The sequence below is a fragment of the Aegilops tauschii genome, chromosome 6 (assembly GCF_002575655.3).
Source record: "Aegilops tauschii subsp. strangulata cultivar AL8/78 chromosome 6, Aet v6.0, whole genome shotgun sequence".
In the NCBI taxonomy this organism is placed as follows: domain Eukaryota; kingdom Viridiplantae; phylum Streptophyta; class Magnoliopsida; order Poales; family Poaceae; genus Aegilops; species Aegilops tauschii.
In genome coordinates, this window is record NC_053040.3 from 483,099,405 (window position 1) to 483,126,984 (window position 27,580).

Genomic DNA, 27,580 nt, shown 5'->3' on the forward strand with positions numbered 1-27,580 from the left:
TGTGAAAAAGTTTCAGCCTGATAAGCTCGAACCCAAACCGGAGAAATGCGTATTCATAGGATACCCAAAAGAAACTGTTGGGTACACCTTCCGTCACAGATCCGAAGGCAAGATATTTGTTGCTAAGAATGGATCCTTTCTAGAGAAGGAGTTTCTCTCGAAAGAAGTGAGTGGAAGGAAAGTAGAACTTGATGAGGTAATTGTACCTTCTCTCGAATTGGAAAGTAGTTCATCACATAAAACTGTTCCCGTGATGCCTACACCAATTAGTGAGGAATGTTCCTGACTTTTGATGTTCTGATTGTGTTTTTACATCTGTCAAGATCGGAATCAAAAGTAGTTGTTGAATTTGGGCTTATTACATTATACTTCCATTAATCATATCTGTGGGGTACAATTATGTTATCTGCAGTAAGTATCCTGTCTATTCGGTGGTGATGCTCTTATATTCTTGGGCTTATTACATTATACTTTTGTTAATCATATCTGTGGGGTACAATTATGTTATCTGCAGTAAGTATCCTGTCTATTCGGTGGTGATGCTCTTATATTCTCTTGTGTAGTGATATTTGTTCTGATTCCGCGTTTACTGCTTCAGTTATGTCCTGGTCTAAAGTTTTATAAATTGTGTTAATGGAGGTCTCATTTCTGGTACAAACATAAGAGTAACGAGGTGGTGATGGACCAACTTATTCTCTTGCAGAAATAGAAAAAAATAAACATAGTAATGTTGAAACATGTTTATCCACAAACTAAATCCCCAATCATTGTTGTCTACAATCCTTGCTGGTTTCAGTTTAGATACATACATCTGTTAGTTCATTAATGGTTTGTTATTGTTCTATAGAATCTCGAAGATGGGTCAAACAGCATTAGAATGAGCAGGATGAATTTGGTAGATCTTGCTGGATCTGAGCGGCAAAAGCTAACCCATGCAGCTGGGGATCGCCTAAAAGAAGCAGGAAATATAAACCGGTCACTTTCAGCACTTGGGTATGGTTCTATTTATTTTTAAATAGCGATGTTAAAGAATTTATGTCAGGTCTTAGCTAATTGCTTTGTCTAGGGATACGCTATGTTAGTGTATTTGTGAGACCTTTTTTCGCTAGACTTGGACCACTTGGTGTATTTTAGCAGAGTAGATAGATCTCATTAATCGCTGTACCAAAATAATCATCTTGTACATTTTGTCATGATATGCTAATAGGCGTGGAATTAAATCTCTGATCAATATGTTTTCCATCACTGCAGAAACTTGATTAATATACTGGCAGAAATTTCACAATCTGGAAAACCATGGCAGCATGTTCCGTATCGCAATTCAAAGTTGACATTTCTATTACTAGAATCCCTGGGTGGTAATGCAATGCTTGCAATGATTTGTACTGTTTCACCGTCAGAAAGGTATTATCCAAGTTGAACCAAAAGTTATTTCTTTTTGCGCTCTTTTTCTGATGTTTAATCACTATATTTTCTGTGTTTCTATACAGCTGTAAGAGTGAGACCTTGAGCACTCTAAGGTTTGCTCAACGTGCCAAGGCTGTAAAAAACAGGGCAGTTGTCAATGAAGAAAAAGAGGACGATGTCAATGCACTGCATGTTCGGACCAAGCTTTTAAAGGTTCTATCTATTGCGTTGATATTGAAAACATAATTTCTCCATCATAATGTTTTACTCTTTGACTCAAGTTTGACTGGTAATGTTTCGTTGCAGGATAACATTGCGGATGCTGCTGATTGGGCTGAGGCTGAGAGTAAATGGATGGCTCTGGCAGATGAGCTCAGGGCCGAACTTGAAGCAAGCAAATCTCTTGTTGGGAGGTTGCGGTCAGAACTGGAGTCAGAGAAGAAATGCTCGAAGGAGGCACTGGAATCAGCAATGCAGGCGTATTCTAGAATCTTGGTACAGTATGCTGACCTTGAAGGTAAGTATGTTCTTGATGGGGTCGAGGGCCAGCTGAAGGATACAACTGAAGCTCCTGGTGAATTGCTAGTACGACTGAAGGAGGCTGAGGAAGCGACAAGAATTGCCGAGGTACGAATATCCTACATTGCTCAGCAGATCGAACACCATTTTGGTAGGCAAAGGTAGACAAATTGTAACTTGCTTCTGTTGCATGCAGCGCCGAGCCTTGTTGACAGAGCAGAAGACCGACAGGCTGATCGAGGAAAACGCTGCGCTCAATCAACGGTTGACAGAGAAGTCAGAGCACAGATCGCTGGAGGTGACGAAGAGCACAAACCTCCGCTTCTGGTTCTCCGGTTACGACAGAGGCAACATCTGAAGATGCCTGCACCATGTAGTGTACTGTACCAGCTTAAAGAGGAAGGAATGGGTAGTGGCTACAGCTTGCAGTGAGTTGATAATTCCACTCCGCTCTGTATGGAGACTCCTAAAAGGATCTTGAGAGAAAACAGCAACTACAGTACGCAGATGACTTTTGTCATTGACCTGGCAGTTTACTGTTGGCTTTACTTTTGTACAGGAGTATTAGCTATAGCCTCACTTCTGCTGTAGATAAGTGCTGACAATACAAGGGGCACGCCTACTAGTTACTGTAAAATTTTGTATAGAGTTTGCACTTCTGCTACATTATGATGACAAGTTAGATAAGCTTGCTGCTGTCAAGATGATAACGACTTTGCGACTTGACTGAATGTTCTCTACTTGTGCGACTGCTATCATACTAGAAGAGCATCTACGGCACAAGTATACATTATGCTTTCCTGAGCAAGAGTATTACTTTTGTTTTCAAGTCACTCTCTGTGAACCCAGGGGTGGTGACCAGACGATATGTGTCGATCAACTACTCTGCCAATTATTGGTTTTAGCAAGCAATCATATTCCATGAGATGTTTTGAACCATTATTGGCACCTCATAAACTCATTCCATGAGATGTTTTCATGTGCTTTGGTGTATCCATTTCACGACACATGAGCCCCGACTTTCAAGATACTGCCCCCAGCTATATGTCTGCTATGTCCATGCCACACGCAAGACTCCGCAAGAACAGCCAGAATTGCTGGTTAAACGTCGGTTAATCTGCATGTAAGTAGGCATGGATTATATACATCATGTTTCTGTACATCATTCTATCATCTTGTATGTGTGTGTTGTTTGCATGAAAGGAAAAGGAGAAATAACTCTCTAATTTCCTGTCAAAAGAAGAAAACAAAACTAAGAGCGCTTCACAAAAATGATTCCCGGATCACCCGTGCGAATACACGTGATGACAACCGGCTCAAGACATCTGGTAGGATCTTCGACGTGATGCTCGGCAACACGGGTAGAAGCTCTTGCACCAGAGACACGACATTTACGTCCTGCCATCGAAAAAATTAATGTGTATCAACATCAGTAACATTCCAGGTCAGCCTTTTTTATTGCCCAGGAAAGAGAAGTGATAACAGTTTAGCAAGCATACCCCGTTGACTGTTTGGTTTGCCGTCCCAGCCGTTAGAAACTTGGCAACCTTCTCCACGTTGTTCAAGATGATCCTGTCTTCCTCTGTGATTGTAGGAAGCAATGCCCCGGACCTCACAGGAACCATGCCGAAAACCGGGACGGGATTCCTGACCCCAAAAGATGAAGCAATTTGTAGCAATTGCTCCCTTGAAACCGCGTCGATGGCTTTCACAATCTGCGTCATACAGAAGAATAAAAGGGATCAATACAACATAAGCACTTGACCGAATGTTCTAAAGGTACACTTCCACCATTCAGTAAATCGCTCCACTGAGTGCAACGGGTACTCCTTAGATCTTTGTTAGCTCTTGTGACTTGAGAGCTCACCTCGTCAAGAATGAACTCCCGGAAGAAGTCACCCCTGTCAGAGAGTAGAAAAGAGAGAGCAGCCCGAGCTTTGATTGGGTTCTCCGGTTGGGAAATGGCCATTGGGAATGCAGGAACTAAACTGGTGCTAGGTTGGAATCCTATAGCACCCAGCTCAGCCATGTTACCCTTCATGTCCTCCCCACCACCGCTCTTTGCTGCACTAATAAAATTCTCGAAAGCTTGCATGACGTCAATGAACCTCTCTGCGTCAAAGACACCTGTTTTGCCATATATTGTGTAACGCAAGGCACTCCTTAGTCGAGGTGATTCATCCGTTAGCAGCCTCTGTTATAGGCAGCCAAAACCACAAATCAGTGATACCACAACTCATATCAACATCACAAACAGATCAAAGGAAGCAGTTCTCTTTTTGAAAACTGAAGAAGGAATGTTTTAATAGCTGTATGTGTGTCTTGTGTCTTCTTCGTTAGATATATTATTACTACTAAGAACATGGTCCTTGGAAAACATAGAAACATGAGGTGATGGCATGAAAATGAATAAAAGGTTGAGATGCTGACCTGTGCAATATAAGGATATGCTTCATCCACAATGGCAAATTCAGGGTCTCCCACCAAAGCAATACCTTCCAGTACTCCAATTGCTCTAATAATCAAAGCAAAATACGGAGGTATCTTGAATGGGTAATCAAATGTTATCTGTGCTAGATCCGCTGCCAACTCTTGAAAGTTAATATTCTTCGCACCACCTCCTTCAAGTGCCTGATCAAAAACTTTAGCCAGCACAGGTAAGATTGGATCCAAGTTAACTCCCTCAGGGATAAAACCAAGCTTCACAAAGTCCTTCACGATTGCATCATAATCACGATGAATAAGGTGAGCTATTGCTTCAATCATTCCGTACTTCTGATCATCTGTCAGTTTTGTCACAAGCCCTGCAGCAAAGAAGGTCGAATTTATTATCTATTTTCATGTGTATTATGGGAGATGGAAATAAAATGTACATAAAATAGGAATAAAATTTATCACTAGCTCAAATTTAATCAGCAGAATTAATTTACCATATTCTGCAATATTTTTTCTACCAAAAGGAATACAAACCGGCTGACATATGCAAATGAAAAGCTTCAATGGTTTGCACTTGTTATGCTTATTCTACTATACGACGCACTACTTAGTAAAGCAGGGTGAAAAAAAACTGTGAGTACACGGCATCATACTGCTAGTAAGTTAGATCGAATTCTTAAGTCATTTGAATTACTACACCACATAATGGTTAAATATTCAAAAAAATTGTTTACCACTTCATAAGGAACATAGTAAAACTGTAGGTTGTACATGAGAAGCATAGACTGTCCATGCTCTTGACTTACCAAAATCAAGAATACAAAGCTTTCCATCAGGTGTCCTAATCATATTTCCAGGATGAGGGTCGGCATGGAAGAATCCAGTATCAAGTAACTGCAATACATAACATGACCAAAAACTTCTTTGAGAAAATGGTTTGGGAGAATAAACATTTCTTCCCATCAGCAAGTGAGTGTGCAATCAGCCAATTCAGAATAACATGAGTAAATGCACATCAAAGAAGATGAAAAACAAACCTGTTTTAGATAGCATATGACACCAACATTAACCAACGACCCAACATCATCCTCAGTACTCTGTGAAAGCTTCTCACCATCTACCCACCCTGTGGTAAGAACTTTTCTGGACGTATATTCAGGGTACGTCTTTGGTACAACAACCTAAAAAAAAGGTTATTGAGTAAATTCAGAAGTTAACAGCCTGAAAGTGAAGCTACCAAGCATATCCGTAACAAATATTGATTCAGTAAAAGAGTATCATTGCACTGCTTCTACCAGACTACCAAAGCAATTTACCTGAGGAAGATCTTCTCTCATCATTTCAGCGAAGCGGGTGCCATTTTCCCCTTCGTTGACATAATCGAGTTCTTCAAAAAACCGGGCAGCCCACTCATCTACTAGGCCAACAACATCAAGGGCGACCTGGCAGTATTCAGCAATTTCAGCGTGAGCTAATGAAGACAGTTTCCCCATCATTTTCCATGAAGAAGAGGGAAACACTCACCTGCGGAAATCTCTTGAGAACCAACCCCAAATTTCTAATGATGAATAGATCTATGGTGACAGTCTCAAGTACAAATGGCCTTTGCACTTTCACAGCCACCAGTTCTCCAGTGTCTTTCAACCGGCCTTTGTACACCTGTCCCAGAGATGCTGCAGCACGATACACAATTAGTTCAGGCTGAACCGATCAGTGCAGCAAGCGGCTAATACCATGGTTTCTAGTATAGTTACCTGCAGCAATTGGTGAGGGAGACAGTTCCGAGTATATATCTTGCCATGGCCGGCCAAGCTCTTCTTCCAGGAGAGCCATCGCGATATCGTCAGGAAACGAAGGAACCTTGCCGTAGCAGCGCATAGCCCAGTTAGTAAACTTGAGCTACACTGGGCTTTGAACAGCATGCCTAAGCTCTGCGTGGTAACAAAAGGCCAACAACTATGTATGTAATAGCAATGTTCACCTTGTCGCATAGCTTCTGCAGCTCGGTCATCGCCGCAGGGGACAGAATGTCGGGCCGGATGCTCAGCGCCTGGCCGAGCTTGATGTAGGCAGGGCCCAGAGACGTGACGATCTCCCTCAGCTCGATCGCGCGCGTCACTTCGTTCTGTGCAAAAGAGAAGGTTCGTCGGTCAGCAGATGGTTTCACGGGTTCTGAAGACGAATAACAGCATGGGTGCTGCATGAATGAATGAATTGGGGACACTACCTCCTTGATTTTGTCGGTGATGAGGTCAGATATGATGTGGGAGATGAAACCACCAGCCACAGATAACAATTGCACGGCTCGGGTGGCGACGGCACCCGGCCTTTTGCCCCAGTAGGCCGAAATGATCTCGGGGCTGTACACGAGAGGCAGCCCCTCGGTGTTGGTCACCTAGAAGCACGCACACAAAGAAAAGCAGCAGAATTCAGACGACAGCCAAATTCAGACTGTAAAAGAAGAGGTGGCTAAGCTGTTCAATCCAATCCATGGGTGTGGGGATTGGCGAGTGGAACTATGTGGAAGTGATTGGTGGTGGAGGTGGGGGAAGAGGTACCTCGACGAGTCGCATGGTGACGTCCTTGTCGGCGAACTGGTCGTCGCGGAGGTTCTGGCCGCGGAGGCCGCGCATGAGGGAGGCCAGCTGCTCGTCCTCCTCCATCTGCTTCCGCACCCGCTTGATCTCCTTGGACACGTCCCCGAACCTCTGCATAGCACATCCATTCGTCCATCCAGAGCAGAAAGCGCAGTCAGTCAGTCAGCGAGATCATCGTCGTCGTTAGAGGTGATGATTGATCAAGAAGCCGGAGCGGAGGGGGCTTACGGTGGACTGGATGGTGTTGGCCCTGGTCCTGCCGGTGCGGGGCGGGGCCAGCGGCGAGGGCGGGGGCGGCCTGGGCTCGGTGGCGACGGCGAGCACGCGGCGGAGGCGGCGCTGGTGTTGGTGCGTGGAGCGGCGCGGGAGCGGGGAGACGAGCCCGGCCACGACGCGGCCCCGGCCGAACCCCCCGCACTGCAGCAGGCGCGGCGCCGACGCCGACGCCGACGCGGCGGCCTCCATGGTGAAAGGAGGGAAGGTTCGATCGAGATGGTGTAGCGTTGGAGGCACGGAGGCTCGGAGACGTGGAGGTAGGGAGTGAGTGGTAAGTAGTAACCGAGGTGGAGTGCTGGGGAAAAGTTGGGCCCGGCCGCGGTGGTGGAAGAAAGAAGAGGGAAGTGAGTCCGGTGGTGGCTCCTCCACTCTTTGTGCTGTGCCCGCGGAGGCGGACGGGTGGGCGGGGGCGCGTCCACGCGCGCGGCCGGCGTTTGTGGCTGTCCCGACCCACGGCGAACGCATGGACGGACGGACGGACGGACGGCGCAAAGACTCGTGGCGCGTCCCACCACCCACTCATCCGACCGCACGGAGAGGTAAACCGTGCGCGCGCGATGTGTCTGCGCCTGATTCGAACGTTTCAGGCAGGCAGGGCAGTCGTCCACAGCAGCCCAACACCAACAGAGGCCGCCAAAATCGACAACATTAACGTAGCTTTCTCATGACCATTACAGCAAAGTTGAGCCCGTCTCTTTTGTTCCAACGCCAAAAAAACCATCAACACAGCACCACCCAGCGATTTGCCTTTTGTTCAACTCCATTTCATTTGTTTCGTCTCCAACACAGCAGTATGTACCGATCGATCAAGGCAGTGCCCCCGGATACACCATGGCAGCCACCACCACCTGGCCGGCTTGCCTTGTCAGTGGATGCTTCTTATTCAGCGGAAGAGGGCTCAGCGGGAGCAGGCATGCTCCTACGGGATAACTTGGGCTCTGTCATTTTTTCATCATGTCAACTATTGTTCTACTGTAACAATGCTCTCGAGGCGGAAATTCAAGCTATTAAGATTGGAATGTCTATGGCTATCGAATGGTCTAACCTTCCGGTCTTAGTACAATCGGACTCGATGGTGGCCTTTTCTTCTATGACTGATGCCTCACTTGATAAATCACCCAATGGTCAATTGGTCAGGGAGATCAAGAACTACATGCTACAGAGGAAGTTTAAACCAGTGAAGATCCTGAGATCACAGAACATGGTCTCACATTGTCTTGCTAATTATGCCCGAACGACTCGTAGCACCGCTTGTTGGTTGCAACGGCCACCCCTCTTCATTCATAATCTTGTATTAGCGGACTGTAAGCCTGTTACTTTGGAATAAACTACTTTTAAACCCGCAAAAAAAAACACAGCAGTATGTGCTACAGGTGATTTTACAGGCACGGCAGAAGATCGCTGTGAGACGATCGTGCGGCCACTGTCGGTTCAACAGACCACTGATGAACATCATTATTTACTCGCCGCAGCAACCCCAGGGGCTTAAGCAGAAGCAGAAGAATACCAGTGCCCCCCCTTGTGTCCTGGAACGCTTGTCGTACACGTACGCTTCATGGTGTTTTTGCGCCCGGCATCATCCCGTCCTTCTCGATCGCCCGCTGCCTCGCCCGCTCCATCTTCCGCTTGCGCCACTCCTCCAGTGCTGCACATGTTTTCACAAAACAAAAGGTGTCGTCAGCTTCTACGGACTATCAAATCAGACACAAGAGCATCGGCTGCTTTGTGTCTCTTCTCTAACAAATGCAAAAAACAGTCCATGGCTTCAAGACCACATAGCACTTCTCTAGTGTCGTGAGAATGCACATCTCGACCAAACAAAACATTACGTCCTGGAGAGAACAGCAGTATGCCTAATTTGCGCCATTCGTGATTTCCTGTCTCCGTCTTTTCTGCCGTCAGACAGACTAGGATGGAATGACGGAGCATAAAAGACCAGCCTAAAATTAATGACGGCGAAGTATCACGAATACTAAGTTCGATGTTTCAGGTTGTCAGTACTGCGGCAAAGCGCCCTAAGCTATCCCCTGTCCGAGTGTACTATCAGCAGATTCAGTTCCGTCGACAATTCTACAACACAACCAGTCTTCTGTTCCATGGAGTATGATGTTATGCCGCGGGCCACAATAATGGGCAGCGAATGTAAGCAGAGAAAACTAATTATGCGGTGCATCCAGTGCACTGATAAGTCAACAAGACTGTTTTTACAAACTTTGCAGGAAGCTTTTGAACCAACATATAATAACCTTGACATGCTAAGACAAAAGGATGGGTAGAGACAACAAGATGATAGCATTCAAACCACATAGATCAGAGAGTTATTTCTGCCAAATGCATAGCATTCCCCTAAATAGACAGTGAAGATTGTTAATAAGATGGCCGCATGCATCATCATGATGCAGAGGCCGGGGGCATGCCTCCATTTCCAAAAAAAATAGACAGTGAAGAGAGGAGACTGGGATGGATTAAATAACCTCTTTGGCTGCTGCCGTCATTCCCTTGCCGTAAATCTTTCAACCTTTTCGACAAGTCAACAGCAGCCGTCCCTTCTTGCGTTGCTGACATGCCAGGCTCTCCATAAGCTTCTTGTTCAATTTCTTTCACCTATGTTATAATGTCGTAATCAATGAGAATTACCAACAGAGGATATTTCTTCTTTTGGTTTAGCAATTCAGTGAATATTCTTTCTTTCTTCATATCATGAGAAACGAAGGAACAAACTGTAGAAATGAAGAAACAAACTGTACATTTACTTACTCTCCTAATCAAATCCACAGGCTCCATGGCACGGCGCAACTCTTCGGACTCCCATATGTACCGTAGCTGAGCTGCCAAAGAGTAGAACCCGGTCTTCCCACTCAGCTGAATAATCAAGGGATAGTGAAGTATTTGCAGCTACATGATCTAATTTCTACTAGTACAAAGGAAGTTATCAGCCATGATATGAATCTATCATTTGTAGCGGGAGAAACGGTATAAGCCAGCTAATTCTATTATAGAAGGGTCTAACCTTTCCCAGTGCTGTCACATTTCGTTTTGCTTAGCGTTAATCCAAAGTTCATGCCTACAATTACTTGGGCTGAAGAGAAATGCTAGCGATTTACCTAGATTTACTGCCCCCGGTGGCCACTGAATCGCGCTAAATTTGGTACCAAATCGACCGTATTTCTCGACCCTAGCGGTTCCAGCGGCGGAGGAGGTACTCCGACGGTGTAAAATCAGCTGGGGATCACGACTCCGTACCTGAATCGAACCGGTGGCCGCCGGCGATCCGCGGCCAGGACGAGAAGTGGCTGCGCAGGAGGAGCGCCACCGTGAGGACGTTGATGGCGCACAGGGCGACGGTGGCGTTCTTGTAGGACAGCCTCGAGGCCGTCGTCATCCCGCCTACGGCGCCGGCGACGGCGGGGCCGGTGGTGCAGAGCTCGCCGGAGAAGACCAGAGGAGGAGGAGCAGGGAGCAGACGAGGAGGCCCACCCCACCAACCGGAGCACGGTGGTTCGCTTTAGAGATGCGCGTCACCAAATGGGCCGAAGCCCAGTAAAAATGCAACGCCGCGGGGCCCATCCGGCCCAACCGCGTTGATCTCAGTTGGGCCAGTGAAAGCTAGATTCCGACCCAGCCTACGTCTCTCTCACCACACACCACAGCTCTCGGCCTCCCCCTCTCCCCCTCCTCCTCCGACTCCGACGACCACCACCGACGGCGGCGACGATGCAGGCGGCGGCGGCGGCGCGGCGCCACCTCCTCGACCAGCACCACCTCTCCCCAGCCTCCTCGGCCGCCATCGCCGCCTTCAGATCCGCCGCCCAGCCGGCGCTCGCGCCCCAAGGTAACATACGCATCGGCCGAGATGCGCGCGGCACAGGGAGGGATCTCCCCGGGGCCACCCGTCAGCCTCGCCGCGCGCGACATGGGAGGGCGGATCTCACCGGCGGTTCGGTTTGGATTGCAGGGTCGGGCGGGGCGGATGGCGCGAGGTACATGTCCGCGAGGGCGCCGGCCGTCAAGGGGGCCGGGCATCTCGTCCGCAAGGGCACCGGAGGGAGGTCATCCGTGAGGTCAGAAAGCTTAACCGTCTCTCCTCCGAACTCTGATTGGATATGCTAAGCGGCCCTCCCGGTGATTCCATTTCTGTGTTTGTTGGATTAGGTTGATGTTGTGATCTCTTTGTACAGCCATAGGACTTCAGATGATATAGCTCGCATATTGCATTTGCCAACATTTGTGTCTAATTGATAGGGTCGATGCCATGCCTACTGTTCCTATTGTGTTACTCAACATCTAAAATATTTAGTGATTAAGGCTTTCAAATAACACTCATAGGTTGCTTACTCACGGTCACCGACCTTTTTGAATTGGCGCCTCCTAACTTTTAATCCAGACTCTACTGCTGCATCCCTGTTGTGACCTGTACACAGCTTGACCTGAAAATCTCTGAAAGTGCGGTTTTAGCCAGGTTGAGGTGAATTAGTGTTTCTACACCGTAGTTGGTAAAGTGGTGACTACTACCTATGCGTGCAGGTATTAACATTAAAGGCATGGCTTCGAGCAGAATACAATATATGAACCCTTGCAAACTTGTGTCAACTGCTGTTCGTTATTCTTCTATAATACAGCACCATTTATTTTCTTGTCCTCATATGTGGTAAACACGTGAAATTTGGACCTGATATTGTATTGTGCGGTGTGCACAGTGCCGATATTTTCTGATTCCTCGTGCTCATTGCATCTTTGGGTCAAAATTGGATGATGCCTTAATTTGTTAGGATAGCCTTATCCTGGCAGTGTTTGCCCAGGTCTAACACGAGAAACCATTGTGGCTTTTCTTGGCAGTGGAATCGTTGCTACGGTGTTTGGCGCTACTGGATTTCTTGGACGCTATGTCGTTCAACAACTTGGTGAGATGATAAGACTTGTCCTATATTGAATTAGTTGTCACTTAAAGAGTAACTATGTAGAGATTAAAGAGTGGTATATGAGGATTACTCAAAAATGTTACTTTTATTCAGCAAAGATGGGATCTCAGGTTCTTGTCCCATTCAGAGGTTGTGAGGATTCTCACCGGCACCTGAAGTTAATGGGTGACTTGGGCCAGGTACAAGAACTGTTAACAAATAGTGTTAGTCATTAACTCCATTTCCTCTTTCCCTCTTATGTATTTCCATCTTTCTGGCAGATTGTTCCAATGAACTACAACCCAAGAGATGTGAATTCGATTAAGACTGCTGTTGCCAAGTCAAATGTGGTCATTAACCTCATTGGTATTTTTTCTTGGGGCACATTATATTCATATTCATATCTCATTCTGCTTATATCGACTCGATTTCGACAGGACGGGAGTATGAAACTAGAAACTATGGGTTTGAAGAAGTAAACCATCAGATGGCTGAACAACTTGCAATGGTATGTACACATCCATTTTTCTTCCTGCTGCATGCTTGATATCCAACTATGTAGACTATTGCTGCAAGGGCCATTGAGTATTAGGAGTAGATCCCTTCCAACCATAGGAACTAACTTGAGTTCTTGTCCTCCTCCATACTCTGGCCCACATATCCTCAGCCTGAGATCTCATTCGTAGACAAGAGACAAGACAAGGCAACCCTTCTGCTGATTTGTTGCATATGAGTGTTACCTTTGGCTTGGCATAATGATAGCTGTTATTCCAAACTGTACATGTTCAGATTGACCTTGGCTTGGTTTCATCCAGCGTTGCTCCAGAGCACAAGATAGTCTAGCTTGCTACTCTGGCATGGTCTCGCAAAAGATATTATGTTAAATTATATTTTCTGTAACATGTGGTCTCACATTAATAATTCTATATAGCGACCAGCCACTAAAAAGTTCTGGATTTTACACAGATATCCAAGGAGCATGGGGGTATTGTGAGATTTATCCAGGTTTCTGCTTTAGGGGCATCAGCCTCTTCACCTTCTAGATTGCTGAGGGCGAAGGCTGCTGGAGAGGAATCTGTGTTGAAAGAATTTCCTGAAGTAATAATCTTTTCTCAACTTCGATATCTGTAGCTGGCAATGATAATTCTTGTTTCTGTACTACCTGAAGTTAGCAGTTGAATATTTTCCATTTATCTTTATCCATCAACAGGCTACAATTATGAGGCCTGCAACCCTGATTGGCACAGAAGATCGGATTTTGAACAGATGGGCAATGTATGCCAAAAATTGGGGTTTCCTCCCACTTTTTGGCGGTGGATCTACAAAGTAATGAGTTAGCATCTTCATTTCTATCATATTTCCTTGGCTTTAAAATTGAGCCTAGAGCATGAAATGATGTGCTCCTATAGATATCTTAGATGCTTTCACCAGCAGCTGAATTACTTGATGCAACATTTTGCAGGTTTCAGCCTGTTTATGTTGTGGATGTTGCGGCTGCCATTGTCAACTCCCTCAAGGATGATGGCACCAGCATGGGAAAGACCTATGAGCTTGGTGGACCAGATATTTACACTGTTCATGACCTGGTAATTATCAAACACAACTGCTATGCAACAATAAATACTAAAATTGTATAACGCAAAGGTGATGATTTTGTTGGGTGTTACAGGCTGAAATGATGTTTGAAACAATACGCGAATATCCAAGATACGTGAATATTCCTTTCCCTATTGCAAAGGTATGTATATAAATAGCAGCGCTAGTAGGTTAAGACAACCTGGGGATGTGGTGGCCTACATATTGACTTCTTGTTTTGCAGGCTATGGCTTCTCCAAGGGAAATGCTGCTAAACAAAGTGCCTTTTCCTCTACCGACTCCCTCCATTTTCAATCTTGATCATATCAAGGCACTCACCGTAGACAATCTAGTGTCTGAGAATGGTAAGCATACCGCCCACAAGTAATACAACAATCGGTCTTGTTGGTCGTTACTCTTGGCTTTGGCTCACATTGTTTCCTGAAACTCGGTGCAGCTCTCAGTTTTGCGGACCTGGAAATCAAGCCTCACAAGTTGAAGGGTTACCCTACCGAGTTCCTTGTCTGCTACAGGAAGGGCGGGCCGTCTTTTGGTTCTACTGTCAGCGAGAAGATGGGGAGCGCGGATGTGGCCCCCCGGTTCTGAAGACGATGTAGAATTAATGGTCATTTAGTTTTGAAGATAAAATTGTTGTTGTGTTCTGTTTTTTTGCCATCTGTCTCTGATGCCAGATGCCTCACCCCTGGGCAGGACCAGATTTGATGCAAACGTTGGCCCCTGTCTTAATTATCAATAAGAAAAGGCACGATGTGTTGTGAATTTTTGAGTTGGAAATGCAAGTAAAGCGAATCATTTCGATGGTGACTGGCACATTTGCGGAGATTTGAGATGATAAATCTCATTGCTCATGTTGCCGAGCAATATAATTGTTTTGAATTATTTTGATTGTTCTGTTTGCTGCCGAATACTCTAGGATGTTTAGATGTTTTGATATACTATTAGACAGTGGTTTGAGATAGCAAAAGAAGATCCAAATATATTTGAATAGTTAAATATTTGTTTAAATTGAAAATGTTCAAATAAATGTTATTGATTCTGTTTTCAATAGTGTAGTGGCATTTAAATATTTTTATTAAATGTTGGTTTGTTCATGACAATTTGATGGTGAATTTTGCAAATCACCGAACATTTTTGTTTTACTGTTTGAAGAAATAATGTATTCGACTTTATTTTAAATTTGAATGTGGCTTTGATTTTATCAACCGGCAATTTGGCTTAGTTAAACTTGATGACATGGCACCATTAGTGTGAGGTCAATGTAGCATGCTTCTGGGGTGTTACATAAATCACGCATACTGAAAAAATCAATAGCCTTCCTGAAGTTGACATAAAGTTATGGACTTCAAAATTGTCATGTATGTCTTTTCCTCTGTAGGTTCGTTTCTGTTGGTACTTTATGTTGTTTAACTTGCACCAGGAGTGTCAACAAATTATAGATAGCATGCTTCTACATTGTTATGTTTTAAATGATAGTAAGAAGTGTTGCTGAATGCTAATTGATTTTTAGCTATTAGTGAAGAACAATCTGTGCAAGACATTATATTGTCATCAAGTACAGGTGGATGTTATTTTATTTGTTTAGATGCCTACATCTTTTTGGCATGAAAGAAGGTAGCTATTAGTTTGGGCTCTAGGAATCATTGCTTTACTTGGTCCTATGTAAGTCCAACAAATATTTAGCTTTCATGTAAAATAATCTTACATCGGGCTTCTGTATTTTGTACTCCCTCTGTAAAGATATTGTTCGCACACGAACACGTCACCATGTACTCTCGACGCTGGGGGTGATGCACCACAACTGACATCGGAGGAGACCCGGCCGGAAGCGCGGTACGCAAGCAATCCGGCGGGCGCTTTTGTAGACCCGAAACCCCACACGCCCGGGAGGGACCCCATCTGAACATGCGGTAGCTATGAGCTGCCCTAGGTCGACCTGATCACCCCTAGGACCTCATGGGTCGCTGCCCTCCAAGATGAAGAATGAGAAGAAAAATACAAGGGGAGAGATAAAAAGTAGATGAGCACGAAAAAGTAGTAGATTGATTTGTTCGATTGTGTTTTGTTCAATCGGCCATCACCTCTCATCTATTTATGAGACGGCTGAACTTCTCGTACAAGAAAAGGACTCCAAATCTTTCCAAAATTAACCAAAATCGGATTTAGATAAGTCTAAGACATCAATTCGTTTTTTGGCTCTCAGAGGCCACAAACTACCTCAGATGAAGATGCGCCCAAAAGAAAATTTAACCACTTCAACGAGAAGAACAACTTTCACGTTGAACGTTTTTTGATTCGAGGATATCTTAAAGACCGAATAGCTCGCACAAAATAGACAATTACTGGCGCTACCCATCAAACATCAGCTATATGGGTGTCTGATGGGGCGTGCCACTTTTTGGCTCGTGATAGGGCCTCATTTCGATGGCTCTAAATTTTGCATATGATCTTGGATTGAGATGATATTTATACCAAAATCGACCGATTCAACGTGACAAAGACAATTTGTGTATAAACTTTTCTCATATGAGGCTTCCTTGGAGGCCTACTTGGCCTAACAATACTCTGCATACAAAATCCTACTACTTTGAGCACAACTTCGGCCCTCGAGATGAGATTGGATGGCGATGGCCCAAACTTCAAAGATGTTCATGTCGATAGTACGGAACCTTTTCATGTAGATCCCTTCTCCATTTGAGGCCATCTTAATTGTGTTTCGTACCATGCCAAAATCTGGTGTCAACACATGCCCCCTGTTTTTCGGCAAAGTTTGGATGCCAAAAATAACTTGCATAATGCTTGATCTAAGGACGATGTCAACACTCCATCGGCCATTTGTATATTCTTAGGGAGATAAATACATATCGGCCATCTATATGCTTAGTGCGATAACTATATATCGACCATTTCCCATTGCTTACTAGAACTTTGTTGATGCGAACTTGGGTGGAATTTCCTCAACCCATTGCTTAGTTTTCAAGCACTCGAAAAGAATACCATCAATAATCTGGCAATAAAATTTCATATACTAATGTGCATCACAAAGTCTTCCGCCGAACCATCTTGTCCACCCCGTTGCTAGGATCTTACAGATAATCAATAATGAGCTTTCTTTCACCTGCATAAAAATTTCATTAGTGACTGAAGCGGCGGGCTTCCATTTGGCCTTGCCTATGTTGAAGAGACTAAGCATCAACTATTGATAGATATGCAATACACCATGATAAACATAGTAGCTGGATGCTTGCTGTGCCAACTCATTTGCTCTTCAATTGTCATGTCCAGATATATGAGCAATATTAAAGCAATCCAAGGTAAATTTTACATCTTGACATACCGCAAGATAAACTATAAGTGATTCATCAAAACATTCATAACCCTTGGATATTTGTTGCACTACTCATAACAAAACATCGAAAGCCTCAATATATGTAGCATCTATGGCAACCAAAACCTCCAAGCCAAATAACATTGGATATTCGGCTTTGACTATTATGCAAAATAATAATAATTTGAAGTGGCACGAGGCTTCACAAAATAGGACCATCAGGGATATATAAAAACACCAATCACTTGGCCATTGTTATGAATTCAACCATCAAAACATAATCTCCATAGTACTAGAGAGACAAGGCTAATATCAATATTATGTATGATGTCAATATGATCCTAAATAATAAAGTCAACATTGATTTGGCCTTGCGTAAATTCTGTAAACTAATAAGTCAAAGCACACCCGATCAACATGAGTTCACTTTGCAATTTTGATCAATTGGTCTATGCATAATATCTTCGATGGCATCAATTTGACAAGTTTCTATGCAAGCACTTGTCTCGAACTCTACTAAAGACGACATTAGAATACCACACCGCCCATTCATAGATATATGCTTAGGGCGATAATTAAATACCGGCCATTACCACGAGTTCCATGTAGAATTGGTGCACCAAAGCATGTATTGCCGAAATAAACAAATGAAATAACAATCAAATATTTCGGCTCTTTTGGATTAGCAACACATATGTGACCAACCAAATGTATAGTGATTTGGTAATACCCTCTTGTGATGTAGAAAATTATGTTGCATTCATGGATCGAAATAAATCCATGAAGGGTAATTGATCAAACCCGGGGATGAATTCCATGGCAAAGGCATCAATGGCATGGTTGAAGAATATAGATGATGTGCTAACCGAAGATTTTGATGTTGTGATGCAAACCTTTGCTTAATTGTTTATTACTTCCATCCTTCTCTTTCTTTACTTTTGTGACACGTGTTGCAATAGAAGGCTGGACATCATTTTTATTTTGACTGCTCCTCTTGGGAACCCATGCCATGTTCTTCTTTTTCAGCTCTTGTGCACTAAGTTGTTTTGTAATTCCTTCTTTTGCCAATACGATAAGCCGAGTGGGCACCTCGGCTGTGATTCTGTTTCAACCAATTGCAACTCTTTTTTCTCCTTGTGCACCCTCAACTTCTTTTCTTCAGATTTGGCACTTTGATTTTTAACAATTGATTGCTTCACTTATTTGCCTTTTGTAGCCAATGTCAACACTTTAATTGGCTCTTTGTTATTTGGGATCAAATCTGAAGTAGCACACTTATGACCATCTTTCTTTACCCAGTATACTTGCTTGAGCACCTCTTTCTTCGTCCATGGGGTCTGGACCGATTTCTTTTTGTTGAAATGGTCTTTAACATATAATTGTACATCAAAGTTTGACCTTCTTGGAGCTAGACAATGTTGGTGAGATGGTCTAAAATAATATGGAGAATGCACTCTTGTATCATACCTGTCCCACAAAGGATATGGATTTACATGAGCATGGGGAGGCATCCACGGCATTGTCATTGGTGGCCCCAAATAAGGATATGAATATGTTGCATTGAAATTCTCATTTTGCCAATACCGATCTCATATTTGCGCCTAGGGGATGATCTTGATGCTTTTGCACTACTTGGCTGATAAGCACTTTTTTCTTCACTTGCTTTTTGATATTTAGCTAGTAACTCTGCGAAAGTTATTTTCGATCTCTTACCCTTGTGCTTATTTCGGCCTTTTTTTCTTTGGTTGTGCTTGCACCGGTCTTTGAATTTTCTTCTTGCCCCCAGTACTTGGCGTCTTCTGTGCCACCTTGATGTAATTACTGCATTCAAGAATGTCTTCATTGTGCTCTTGAACAACTTCTTTACTTGAAAATTTTGATCCCATCATCCACTGTTTTTACCTTCTCATCATTTAATGAATCAGCTTGAAGAAGATGATGCAAAAACTTTTTGCCGTCAGGACCAATCGGAATAGACTGGTCATCCTTTGGTATTTCAATAAATATCAATCATCCTTTATCAATGGCCGATTTGACTATTTCACGAAACATATTGCTATCCTCAGTTTGAACGAATGATGCAACCAACAATACATTCGTCTATGGATAGATGGCTCGACATGGTGATCACGAATTCTAATATAATTATTTCTCAACAACAGATCAAAAATTTGATCACACATGTTTGAATTGAAGGCATATCTTTTATCTTCTAGCCGGTCTTGATGTGAGAACGGCTTTGGAAGTAAGCAAATGAATGGTTTAGATTTGGCATCGCCCCATTTGGCCATGCACCGTGTTTTGCACTCTATCTCCGATGTCTTTAAATAAGAAACTATACTAGCATCGGTTTTCTCAAAAGATTTTAACCTTGGCTTTAAATTTGTAAAACAAACATAGTTACGACATTCATGTCTCAATTGATACCAAGTGTAAGTCAAGTAACAAATAAGCAAAGCTACCCAATTTGATATGAACTTTAGAGAAAGCAATGGGGAAAGCCTTGGCTGCAATAATAATTCACCATCGGTCTTTATAAATGGCGCAATGGGTTGACCGATATGCTCTAGAACAATTTTATTGCTAACAAGTTAATTACCCCTCTTCATTGGTCTTTCAAAATTACTTATAAGAATTATTCTAATAGATGCATCAACTATGTAGTTGCGATCAAATCTGGAAATAGGTAAATTACTTGCTAGGCATAGCTATTGAAATATGTTGGGAGAGCACGATGGTGGTGTGACTTGAACAATATCTTGCTCTATATTTGGATGGCTCCCCAACGCCTTATCATCATCTTTTTCTTGATTCAGTGCATCATTACATTGAAGATCCCTGTCAGCCGAACTTTGTTCGGCTATTTGCTCTTGTCCTTGAGGCTTGTCAATTTCTATGGCACGAAACTCATAGGGCAGGAAGTAGGTTCCATTAACTTAATAAAAATCAAGCATGATCGTTTTGCTATGCTTGCCATGCCCTTTCTCAATAATGCTTGCCTCTTTGGATTTGAAGGACTCAGAATATATACTACTTGATTCGGCTTTTTCAAGCGAAGCACTTTCATGTTCCTAATCATCCTTCTTTTCATTGATTCTACAAATTGGCAAGGCTTGTTTTCTTTGAGCCAATTCCCTATTAATTCTCTACTTGTGAAGTACTTGCACCCTATCACGCAAAGCTTTAACTCCCCTCTCAATTTCAGCCTGCTCTAGATCAGTTTGGCCCCCAATGCTTTTAGGATCTTTCGGCAATGAATTGTTAGTGTTGCTGAAATTTTGCAATTGTGTAGGGAGTGTATAATATGTTACGGTACAAGGTGGAGAGGTATGCACTGTTGTATAACCATATGTTCTTTCGCCAATTCTATCAATTGATGAAGTTTCATCCTATTGCAAAACTCTAGCCTTTATTGCAGCATAATCGGGAAACAGTCCCTTTTCATATTGTTCAAGGCAAAGAGCACTAATTCTCTTGTTTTGTGCCAAGCTCTTTTTCAACGCAGCCACAACCGCTGGTGGAAGGAATTGCTCCATAATACTTTCAGATTCTTTCGAAAACGATTCGTGAGTGTTGCCGAAATTCTCAAATTGCGTAGTGCATGCATTATATGCTACAATATTAGATGATGGCACGTGTTCCTGCAAAATTTTCACTTATTCGGCTATCACCATGAAGGTGCGGGGCCGAATTATGAACATCTACAGTTGCGTACGGTGCTGAAAAATTACTAACAAGAGGTGTAGCATATGATGGTTGAGAGTAACTGGCCGAATAGCTAGTAGTAGCATGGCCAATTTTCCCATCCATCCATCGGCAAGGTTGGATTCACATATTCTAAATTAGTTGCCGGTGGATAAAAAGGTGAAACACTTTCTTGTATGCTATTGGAAATTTTAACATGAGGTGAAATGGATTACCTAAACCCATCATGTTGTTCATCGGCAGATGGATTTGTGGGGTTGCCAATGCATGAGAGTTAGGACACATATGTTGTATGTTGCTAAAATCATAAGAATTTGAAGCATGAAGATTATTTTGCATCAGCCCTTGCACGTAATTAGATGCATGATTGACGAAATTAGGGTTAGCCGATACATTATGCTCATTAAGCGATCCAGCAACAACATATGAATTATTTGCATCTACAAAGGGGAATTGGGTATTCATATTATCTTTGTAGATTACAACAACTTGATGACAATCTCTTCGTAGCAAGAACAGGCAGGAGACAATTCAAAGCTTCGTCCCCACCGGAGTCGCCAAATAGTGTGTTTGCACATGAACACGTCACCGTGTACCCTTGACGCCGGGGGTGATACACCGTAGCTCACGTCAAAGGAGACCCGGCCGGAAGCGCGGTACACAAGCAATCTGGCGGGCGCTTTTGTAGACCTGAAACTCCACACGCCCGGGAGGGACCTCGTCTGGACGTGCGGTGGCTATGAGCTGCCCTAGGTCGACATGATCGCCCCTAGGACCTCATGGATCGCTACCCTCGAAGATGAAGAATGAACGAAGAACGAGAAGAAAAATACAAGGGAAGAGATAAAAAGTAGATGACATGAAAAAGTAGTAGATTAATTTGTTTGATTATGTGTTGTTAAATCAGCCGTCACCTCTCATCTATTTATGAGGCGGCTGGACTTCCGGTACAAGAAAAGGACTCCAAATCCCGTCCAAATCTTTCCAAAGATAACCGAACTCGGATTTAGGTAAGTCTGAGACATCAACCGTTTTTGGCTCTCACAGGCCACAAACGACCTCGGATGAAGATGCGCCCAAAAAAATTTTAACCGGTCCGACGAGGCGACCAACTATCATGTTGAACGTTTTTTGATTCCAGGCCATCTTGATGGCCGAATAGCTCGCGTAAAACAGACAATTACTGGCGCTACCCATCACACATCACCTATTTGAGTGTATGATGGGGCGCACCACTTTTTGGCTCGTGACAAGTCACACTCCGATGGCACTAACTTTTGCATATGACTTCGGATTTAGATGATTTTTATACCAAAATCGATCGATTTCATGAGACAAAGAAAACCTGTGTATAAACTTTTCTCATATGAGGCTTTCTTGGAGACCTAATTGGCCGAACAATACTCTGCATACAAAATCATAGTACTTTGAGCACAACTTCGGCCCTCGAGATGAGATCGGATAACGATGGCCTAAACTTCAAAGTTGCTCATGTCGACAGTGCGAAACTTTTTCATGTAGATTGCTTCTCCATTTGAGGCCATCTTAATTGTGTTTCGTACCATGCCAAAATCTGGTGTCAAAGCAGGTTGCGGCGAGGGGCCCTAGGGCGCCGTACCCAACGAGCTTTGTCATGGCGCGGGTGGAAAAGGGGGTGATGAGCTGCGTGAACGGCAGCGCAGGGCTGCCGTAGAGCGTGAGCACGAGCACGACGGAGGTGGAGGCGGACGATATCCTCGTAGAGCGGGTCCAAAAAATTTTTGGGCCCGGGGCGTTGAAAAACAGTTTTTTTCGTACTATACTTTTATACTTATTTAAAACTAAGTGTATCATATTGTAATTGTTACTAATATAAGTTTATATTACTTAGCCATATAACAATGTTTCCAATAAAAAATATATTATTCATAGGTATACAATTGTAATGTATATTATTGAGAATTTTGAGTCTACAAATTAAAATTGTATGATGTACCCAATTTATTCCTTATTGTTAAAACAATATTTCAGATTTATTTTCCAATATTGCATAAATGATATCGTGTATAAACATTTGCATGTGTACATATATCTTTTAATATTATTGAACATCAAGGTAGAGATTTCTAAATCATACACACACTAACAAATGTTTTAATAGTGATTTCTAGTGTATATTAGGCAGTCATATTCATAGAAACTTCTAGGGCATAAAAAATGTGACTTGCAAGGTGGGTTCAATAATAGAATCACCGAAGAACCAAAAATTATTTTGATTGTACTTTTGCGTATGATTCAACTAGCTAACATGATTGTCCAGATTTACTTGGTTTGATCTGGTGCAAATGAGATGTCCTACCCGTTTCTCAAATTAAAAATTGTGCATTGGTTTAAACATTAAAATTTTCTATCATAATTTTCATTATAATACTAAGACATCAATCGTAAAGATAGACTAGTGTATTTGAACTCAACTTCGCCAGTCGGGTTGGTTTGCCTACGCATGGTATAACTTATTAGTATGTGGTCTGAACTTACGCTTATGCAAATTGAGGCTCTATTTTATGCATTTAATAATCTTTCAGATGTGATGGATATTTGTGTAGTGTTTACTTGTATAAGTTTTATTTTAGGCCCTCCCCTGTTGGGGCCCGGGGCGGTCGCCCCTTTTGCCCGGCCTATGGGCCGGCCTTGCATCCTCGCAGCGGAGGCGGGTTAGGGTTTTTGGTGGGAAATAGGGGGGAATTGGAGATGTGGGTCAGAGGATTGGGGGGGGGGGTGAGGACAAGTGGCTGGGTCGCACCCCACCTGCGTGCGATTCTTTGTGCTGGACCTAGACTTGGACGCGTCGTTCTTTGAGGCATGGGCTTGAAGCCCATGTTTTCTTTTCTCCTTTTTTACTAATCAATAACTTTGGCAACCTTTATTTTTTTAAACAATCATGTCTGTGTTACTCCCTCCGTCCCATAATATAACACATTTTTGCAAGCTAACATAGCTTGCAAAAAGGTCTTGCGTTGTGGGACCGAGGGAGTACAATTGAGGGGATTAAGAATGCTGATGGTTGTTCCGGCCATAACCCATATAGTTTCCCTCTATAACCCAGTCGAGCTAGCTAGGCAGTGTGCAACAACATTATTCTCGCCAACGCAATGCACAATCACCGCCCTGCCAAAAGAACTCTTCAACTTACGACAATTATCAAATACCACCGATCCAGAATGGCATGAACAACTTTCGGCGAATTACATTCCACAACCACCGAATAGATTCACAACTCGTCAACGAGTCCCAAACCTTCCGGCAGCGCATACACCTCCACTGAAGCGACATCCATGGAAAACTGCTTATACGAGCAGGATGATGCAATGAAAGCCCCCTCGCTATCCACAACCAGCATCCAGATAGAAGCTAGCGTCAACATTCAGCTTTATAACTCCAGCTGCCGGTCTGACCCACTGATATCCCACAAGTTAGTCTTTTCGGTAACTAATAGTGTCGAACCCAACGAGAGGCGGAAGGAATTGGTTTGTGGAAACTAACAAAGATCATTGTAAAAGTTGTATAACTTCTAATGGATTATTTGAAAGCAAGAGTAATCGCAAGAAAGTAAACAGTGATAAGAGTCGCAAAGGTGCAACAAGTAGCCCAATCCCTAATTGTTCTAAGGACAAGTCGCTTGTACTACTTATATGGCTCAACCTATAGTTAGTTTGTTGTGCGGTGGAACCTAGGATAAAAACAACCAACCTACTTATGATTATATCTCTATGTAAAAATCAGGAAATACAAGATAATAATTAAGATAACAATCTAACCGTAGCAATAAATTATAGGGTTTCATAACCCCTCGTGCAACAGTTCATAAACTTAGGGAGCACCAGAGGCGGATGACCACTTCACCAAGACCTGAAGATGTGCCGCATTTCCCTTTTTCATATACACCACCACCGTTCTACCCCACTCCGGTTAGCCGGCGGAGTTTAAGGGGAAAAAAGGTCCCCGTGGACGTAGCCTATAAGTGGTCTCTATCTTACCCCCTGCTAAAATGATCCGGGACGAAGGAAGATAGGCCCTGTCACGTACCTACCCGCGCAACTAGCCGGTTCACCAACAGTAATAACCCTTCGTCCAAAGTTGGCATATGTGGGATGGTCAACTTCACCCGACATCAAGAAGACTACTAACATCAAAAAATGCAAACATGATATTAAATCCCAATACCAAACAATTTATTACACACTAGGATTCATCCATATCCACGAGAACTGAGGAACATACTCACACATAGAAGCAACAAACATCATAATAGTGTTGAAGGTGAACATGAATGGATTACATGTTTACACACGTAACACACAAAATGATCCACTAAGGTTTCTCATGTTACGGTGAGATGGATGTGGATGATGATGATGATGATGATGATGATGATGACATGGATGATTGGTACTTGCAGACCAAACAGGGTGGTGTAGCACTTCCATGGAAGTATCCCAATGAGTAATCGTCCCAACAAGGAGGGGAGGAGAGTATTTATGGAGGCGTTTCTGACACACAAAAGGTGTCACAACTCTTATGTGAAGTACTGCTTGAGCTTATGCAAATACTGTTAATGTCCTGGGTAAACGGTAATCTAAATATACGAGCAAAGAGAGGATTTAAAGGTGTCTACTAAATAGCTAATAAAAGTAAATAACAAGAACTAAAAATGTAAATGGTGTTTCCTCCAATGAAGAGATTAGGTGCGGAGATATTTCTGTTCATGGTAAGAATATATGAATTGTGCCAATGTGACGGTAATACCAGTTACCTTGTATTGTACTCATAGTATTTGATATAAACTTTCTGTAGGTGGTTCTCCCTAGAGTCATGAAACTCCTTCACTAGGGGTTACACTTCATTATATGGTCCTGCTTCTCCATTGCCACAGAGCGGTCGTTTCCACAATTAAGGTCATAAAACCGGAACCAAGCATTAATTTACATGGACCACTGTTATCTCATATTGTCTTCGGTTCTCATAGATATCTCCACCTGTCACGTCAGAGGTCACAAAGTTCCTAAAACAACATGTGTTACCTGTGTAGGTCTTGAGATAATGTTGCCTGGGCCCTTAAATTGGACAACATGCATATAGTTCACCACGGTATAACAACATACTAAATAGATCATGCTACAACGAATTCAAATGATGACATATAGGATAGGTACATATCAATCTTACCACTTACCTACATCTCCCACACCTAGGGGAATTACTCACACATCACAAGAGGGAAATCAATCACATCAAAGAGAACAACTATGAAAACCATATTGATAATATTGAGGGGGTCCACAATGAAATGAAATGATGCTCAAGTAGTCTAAAAATGTGTGTCTGGATAACACAAATATGTATGATGAGTTTGCCATGAACAGACGATTTTTTGGGACCAAATTTAGAGTTTCAGTCCGCTTTAGAATTCTAGCACAATGATTTGATGTTATATATATGGTTCATGCTTGCACAGTCCTGGACGGTTGCAGGACCAAATTTTAAGCTTATATAGGAAGATGGTTATGAGACGAGCTCTTGCTTTTAGGATTCAGGAATACAGGGAAGAGGAAAGAAAAAAGAATGAAAATGCAAGATGATTGATTTATTAAACAAAACCTACAAAATTAAATGAGAGTGGATGAACCTTGTGAACATACAAGGATGAGTCAGCAGGTCGTCTTCAAACAAGTAAAAGGGAAGTCAATTGTGTGACTCATACCAGTGACTGCAGGGAGCCATGGCGGCCGTGGTGCTGCTGCCCGGGGAGAAACATGGTCAGAGAGAGGGGAGCTGGGAACCTTTAGTCTGGCTCAATAAAGTCTCCACAGTCTCTCATATGAAGTGATCCCGCCCTTGAGGAACCATTTTTTTAGCGGTTTTGGGAACCTTCCGGGCAGTTATAGGAAGGTTCCATGCGATACTTTTTTCTTCTTTTTCAGCATTTTTCTCCACCGGTTTAATATTTTTTTCATTTCTTCCTTTTTCTTTCTTCTTTTCTGTTTGATATTTGAAATGTTTTTTTTACATTTTACAAATGCACGTTGAACTTTTTCTAATACACGTTAAACATTTTTCAGATACATCTTGAACATTTTCCAAATACGTGTTGAATATTTTTTTAATGCATGCTAAATATTTTCAAAATACGTGGTGAACAATTTTAAAATATAGTTGAACATTTTTCACATACACATCAAACATTTTTACAAATGCACGGTGATTTTAAAAATATGTCGAACAATTTACAAATACACAATGAACATTTTAAAAGGAAATGGATCTGGGCTTCAATTACAGAAGATGATTTGTTTTTGGATTTGGATAGTTTTTCCTTGTAGAATGATACGTTTTGTCTGGGTTTTGAAACGCGGGAGCTATATCTCGCTTACATCTACAGAGCACTACCTATAGTCTCGTATGAAGTGAGCGGCAATATAGGTTGCATCGTAACGTTCAGGAGCCAGTGTTTGGGCTGTTTCGGGAACCTTCCGGGCAGTTTTAGCAAGATTTCGCACGGTATTCCTTTTTGTTTTAAAGTGTTTTTCTCTACCGGTTATTTTTCTTCTACTTTCCTTTTTTGTGTTTTTAAATTTTACAAATGCACATCTAATTTTTTTTAATACACATTGAACTTTCTTTAGATACATGTTGAACATTTTTTAATACACGATGAATACTTTTTAATGCATGCTATTTTTTAAAATGAATGGTGAACAGTTAGAAAAATAATTTGAATATTTTTTCAAATTTAATTCAAGCATTTTTATTAATACAGTTTTTTTAGGATAATATGTTGATAA

General features: G+C 42.8%; 4 protein-coding genes across 4 annotated transcripts in view; 2 read left to right on the plus strand and 2 right to left on the minus strand.

Moving 5' to 3' along the window:
* The first annotated feature begins 633 nt into the window (after window positions 1–633).
* LOC109748861 (uncharacterized) lies at window positions 634–2,535 on the plus strand. The gene is made up of 6 exons (XM_073502234.1): window positions 634–651; window positions 848–993; window positions 1,252–1,404; window positions 1,491–1,620; window positions 1,714–2,034; window positions 2,123–2,535. Exons 1-6 carry the CDS (start codon window positions 634–636, stop codon window positions 2,282–2,284), a joined length of 930 nt encoding a protein of 309 aa, XP_073358335.1. The 3' UTR covers window positions 2,285–2,535.
* A 485-nt stretch (window positions 2,536–3,020) lies between these two features.
* Window positions 3,021–7,824, minus strand: LOC109748852 (uncharacterized). The gene is made up of 13 exons (XM_020307872.4): window positions 7,188–7,824; window positions 6,921–7,070; window positions 6,590–6,757; window positions 6,344–6,487; window positions 6,117–6,222; window positions 5,887–6,035; window positions 5,679–5,804; window positions 5,400–5,543; window positions 5,169–5,256; window positions 4,357–4,730; window positions 3,794–4,120; window positions 3,426–3,641; window positions 3,021–3,324 (listed from the first exon to the last, which is right to left on the minus strand). Exons 1-13 carry the CDS (start codon window positions 7,698–7,700, stop codon window positions 3,190–3,192), a joined length of 2,640 nt encoding a protein of 879 aa, XP_020163461.2. The 5' UTR covers window positions 7,701–7,824; the 3' UTR covers window positions 3,021–3,189.
* Window positions 7,825–8,385: 561 nt separating this feature from the next.
* LOC109748853 (uncharacterized) overlaps window positions 8,386–27,580 on the minus strand; it is a 39,381-nt gene continuing 20,186 nt past the window's right edge. Inside the window, exons 2-5 of the mRNA XM_020307874.4 lie at window positions 10,479–10,698; window positions 9,993–10,063; window positions 9,710–9,839; window positions 8,386–8,880 (exon numbers count right to left, since the gene is read on the minus strand). Coding sequence (XP_020163463.1) covers window positions 8,789–8,880; window positions 9,710–9,839; window positions 9,993–10,063; window positions 10,479–10,617 — 432 coding nt within the window. The 5' untranslated portion in view covers window positions 10,618–10,698 and the 3' untranslated portion in view covers window positions 8,386–8,788. The remainder of the gene's footprint in view (window positions 8,881–9,709; window positions 9,840–9,992; window positions 10,064–10,478; window positions 10,699–27,580) is intronic.
* On the plus strand, window positions 10,827–14,527 carry LOC109748854 (NADH dehydrogenase [ubiquinone] 1 alpha subcomplex subunit 9, mitochondrial). The gene is made up of 12 exons (XM_020307875.4): window positions 10,827–11,067; window positions 11,191–11,296; window positions 12,072–12,136; window positions 12,248–12,333; window positions 12,415–12,499; window positions 12,571–12,641; window positions 13,100–13,231; window positions 13,344–13,459; window positions 13,596–13,719; window positions 13,803–13,871; window positions 13,953–14,073; window positions 14,166–14,527. The coding sequence occupies exons 1-12, from the start codon at window positions 10,950–10,952 to the stop codon at window positions 14,312–14,314; spliced, it is 1,242 nt and encodes a 413-aa protein (XP_020163464.1). The 5' UTR covers window positions 10,827–10,949; the 3' UTR covers window positions 14,315–14,527.

What these genes read in the sequence shown, in the direction of transcription:
- LOC109748861 (XM_073502234.1), top strand. An exon ending in TTCGGACCAAGCTTTTAAAG is followed by an intron (nt 1,621 to 1,713) that starts GTTCTATCTATT and finishes GTTTCGTTGCAG; the next exon opens with GATAACATTGCGGATGCTGC. An exon ending in AAGCGACAAGAATTGCCGAG is followed by an intron (nt 2,035 to 2,122) that starts GTACGAATATCC and finishes TGTTGCATGCAG; the next exon opens with CGCCGAGCCTTGTTGACAGA.
- LOC109748852 (XM_020307872.4), bottom strand. Translation starts at nt 7,700, where the DNA reads ATGCGTTCGCCGTGGGTCGGGACAGCCACAAACGCCGGCCGCGCGCGT. An exon ending in CCAACACCATCCAGTCCACC is followed by an intron (nt 7,071 to 7,187) that starts GTAAGCCCCCTC and finishes TGTGCTATGCAG; the next exon opens with AGGTTCGGGGACGTGTCCAA. An exon ending in GCTTTGTATTCTTGATTTTG is followed by an intron (nt 4,731 to 5,168) that starts GTAAGTCAAGAG and finishes TCTTTGCTGCAG; the next exon opens with GGCTTGTGACAAAACTGACA.
- LOC109748854 (XM_020307875.4), top strand. Translation starts at nt 10,950, where the DNA reads ATGCAGGCGGCGGCGGCGGCGCGGCGCCACCTCCTCGACCAGCACCAC. An exon ending in GGAGGGAGGTCATCCGTGAG is followed by an intron (nt 11,297 to 12,071) that starts GTCAGAAAGCTT and finishes TTTTCTTGGCAG; the next exon opens with TGGAATCGTTGCTACGGTGT. An exon ending in TGTTGAAAGAATTTCCTGAA is followed by an intron (nt 13,232 to 13,343) that starts GTAATAATCTTT and finishes ATCCATCAACAG; the next exon opens with GCTACAATTATGAGGCCTGC.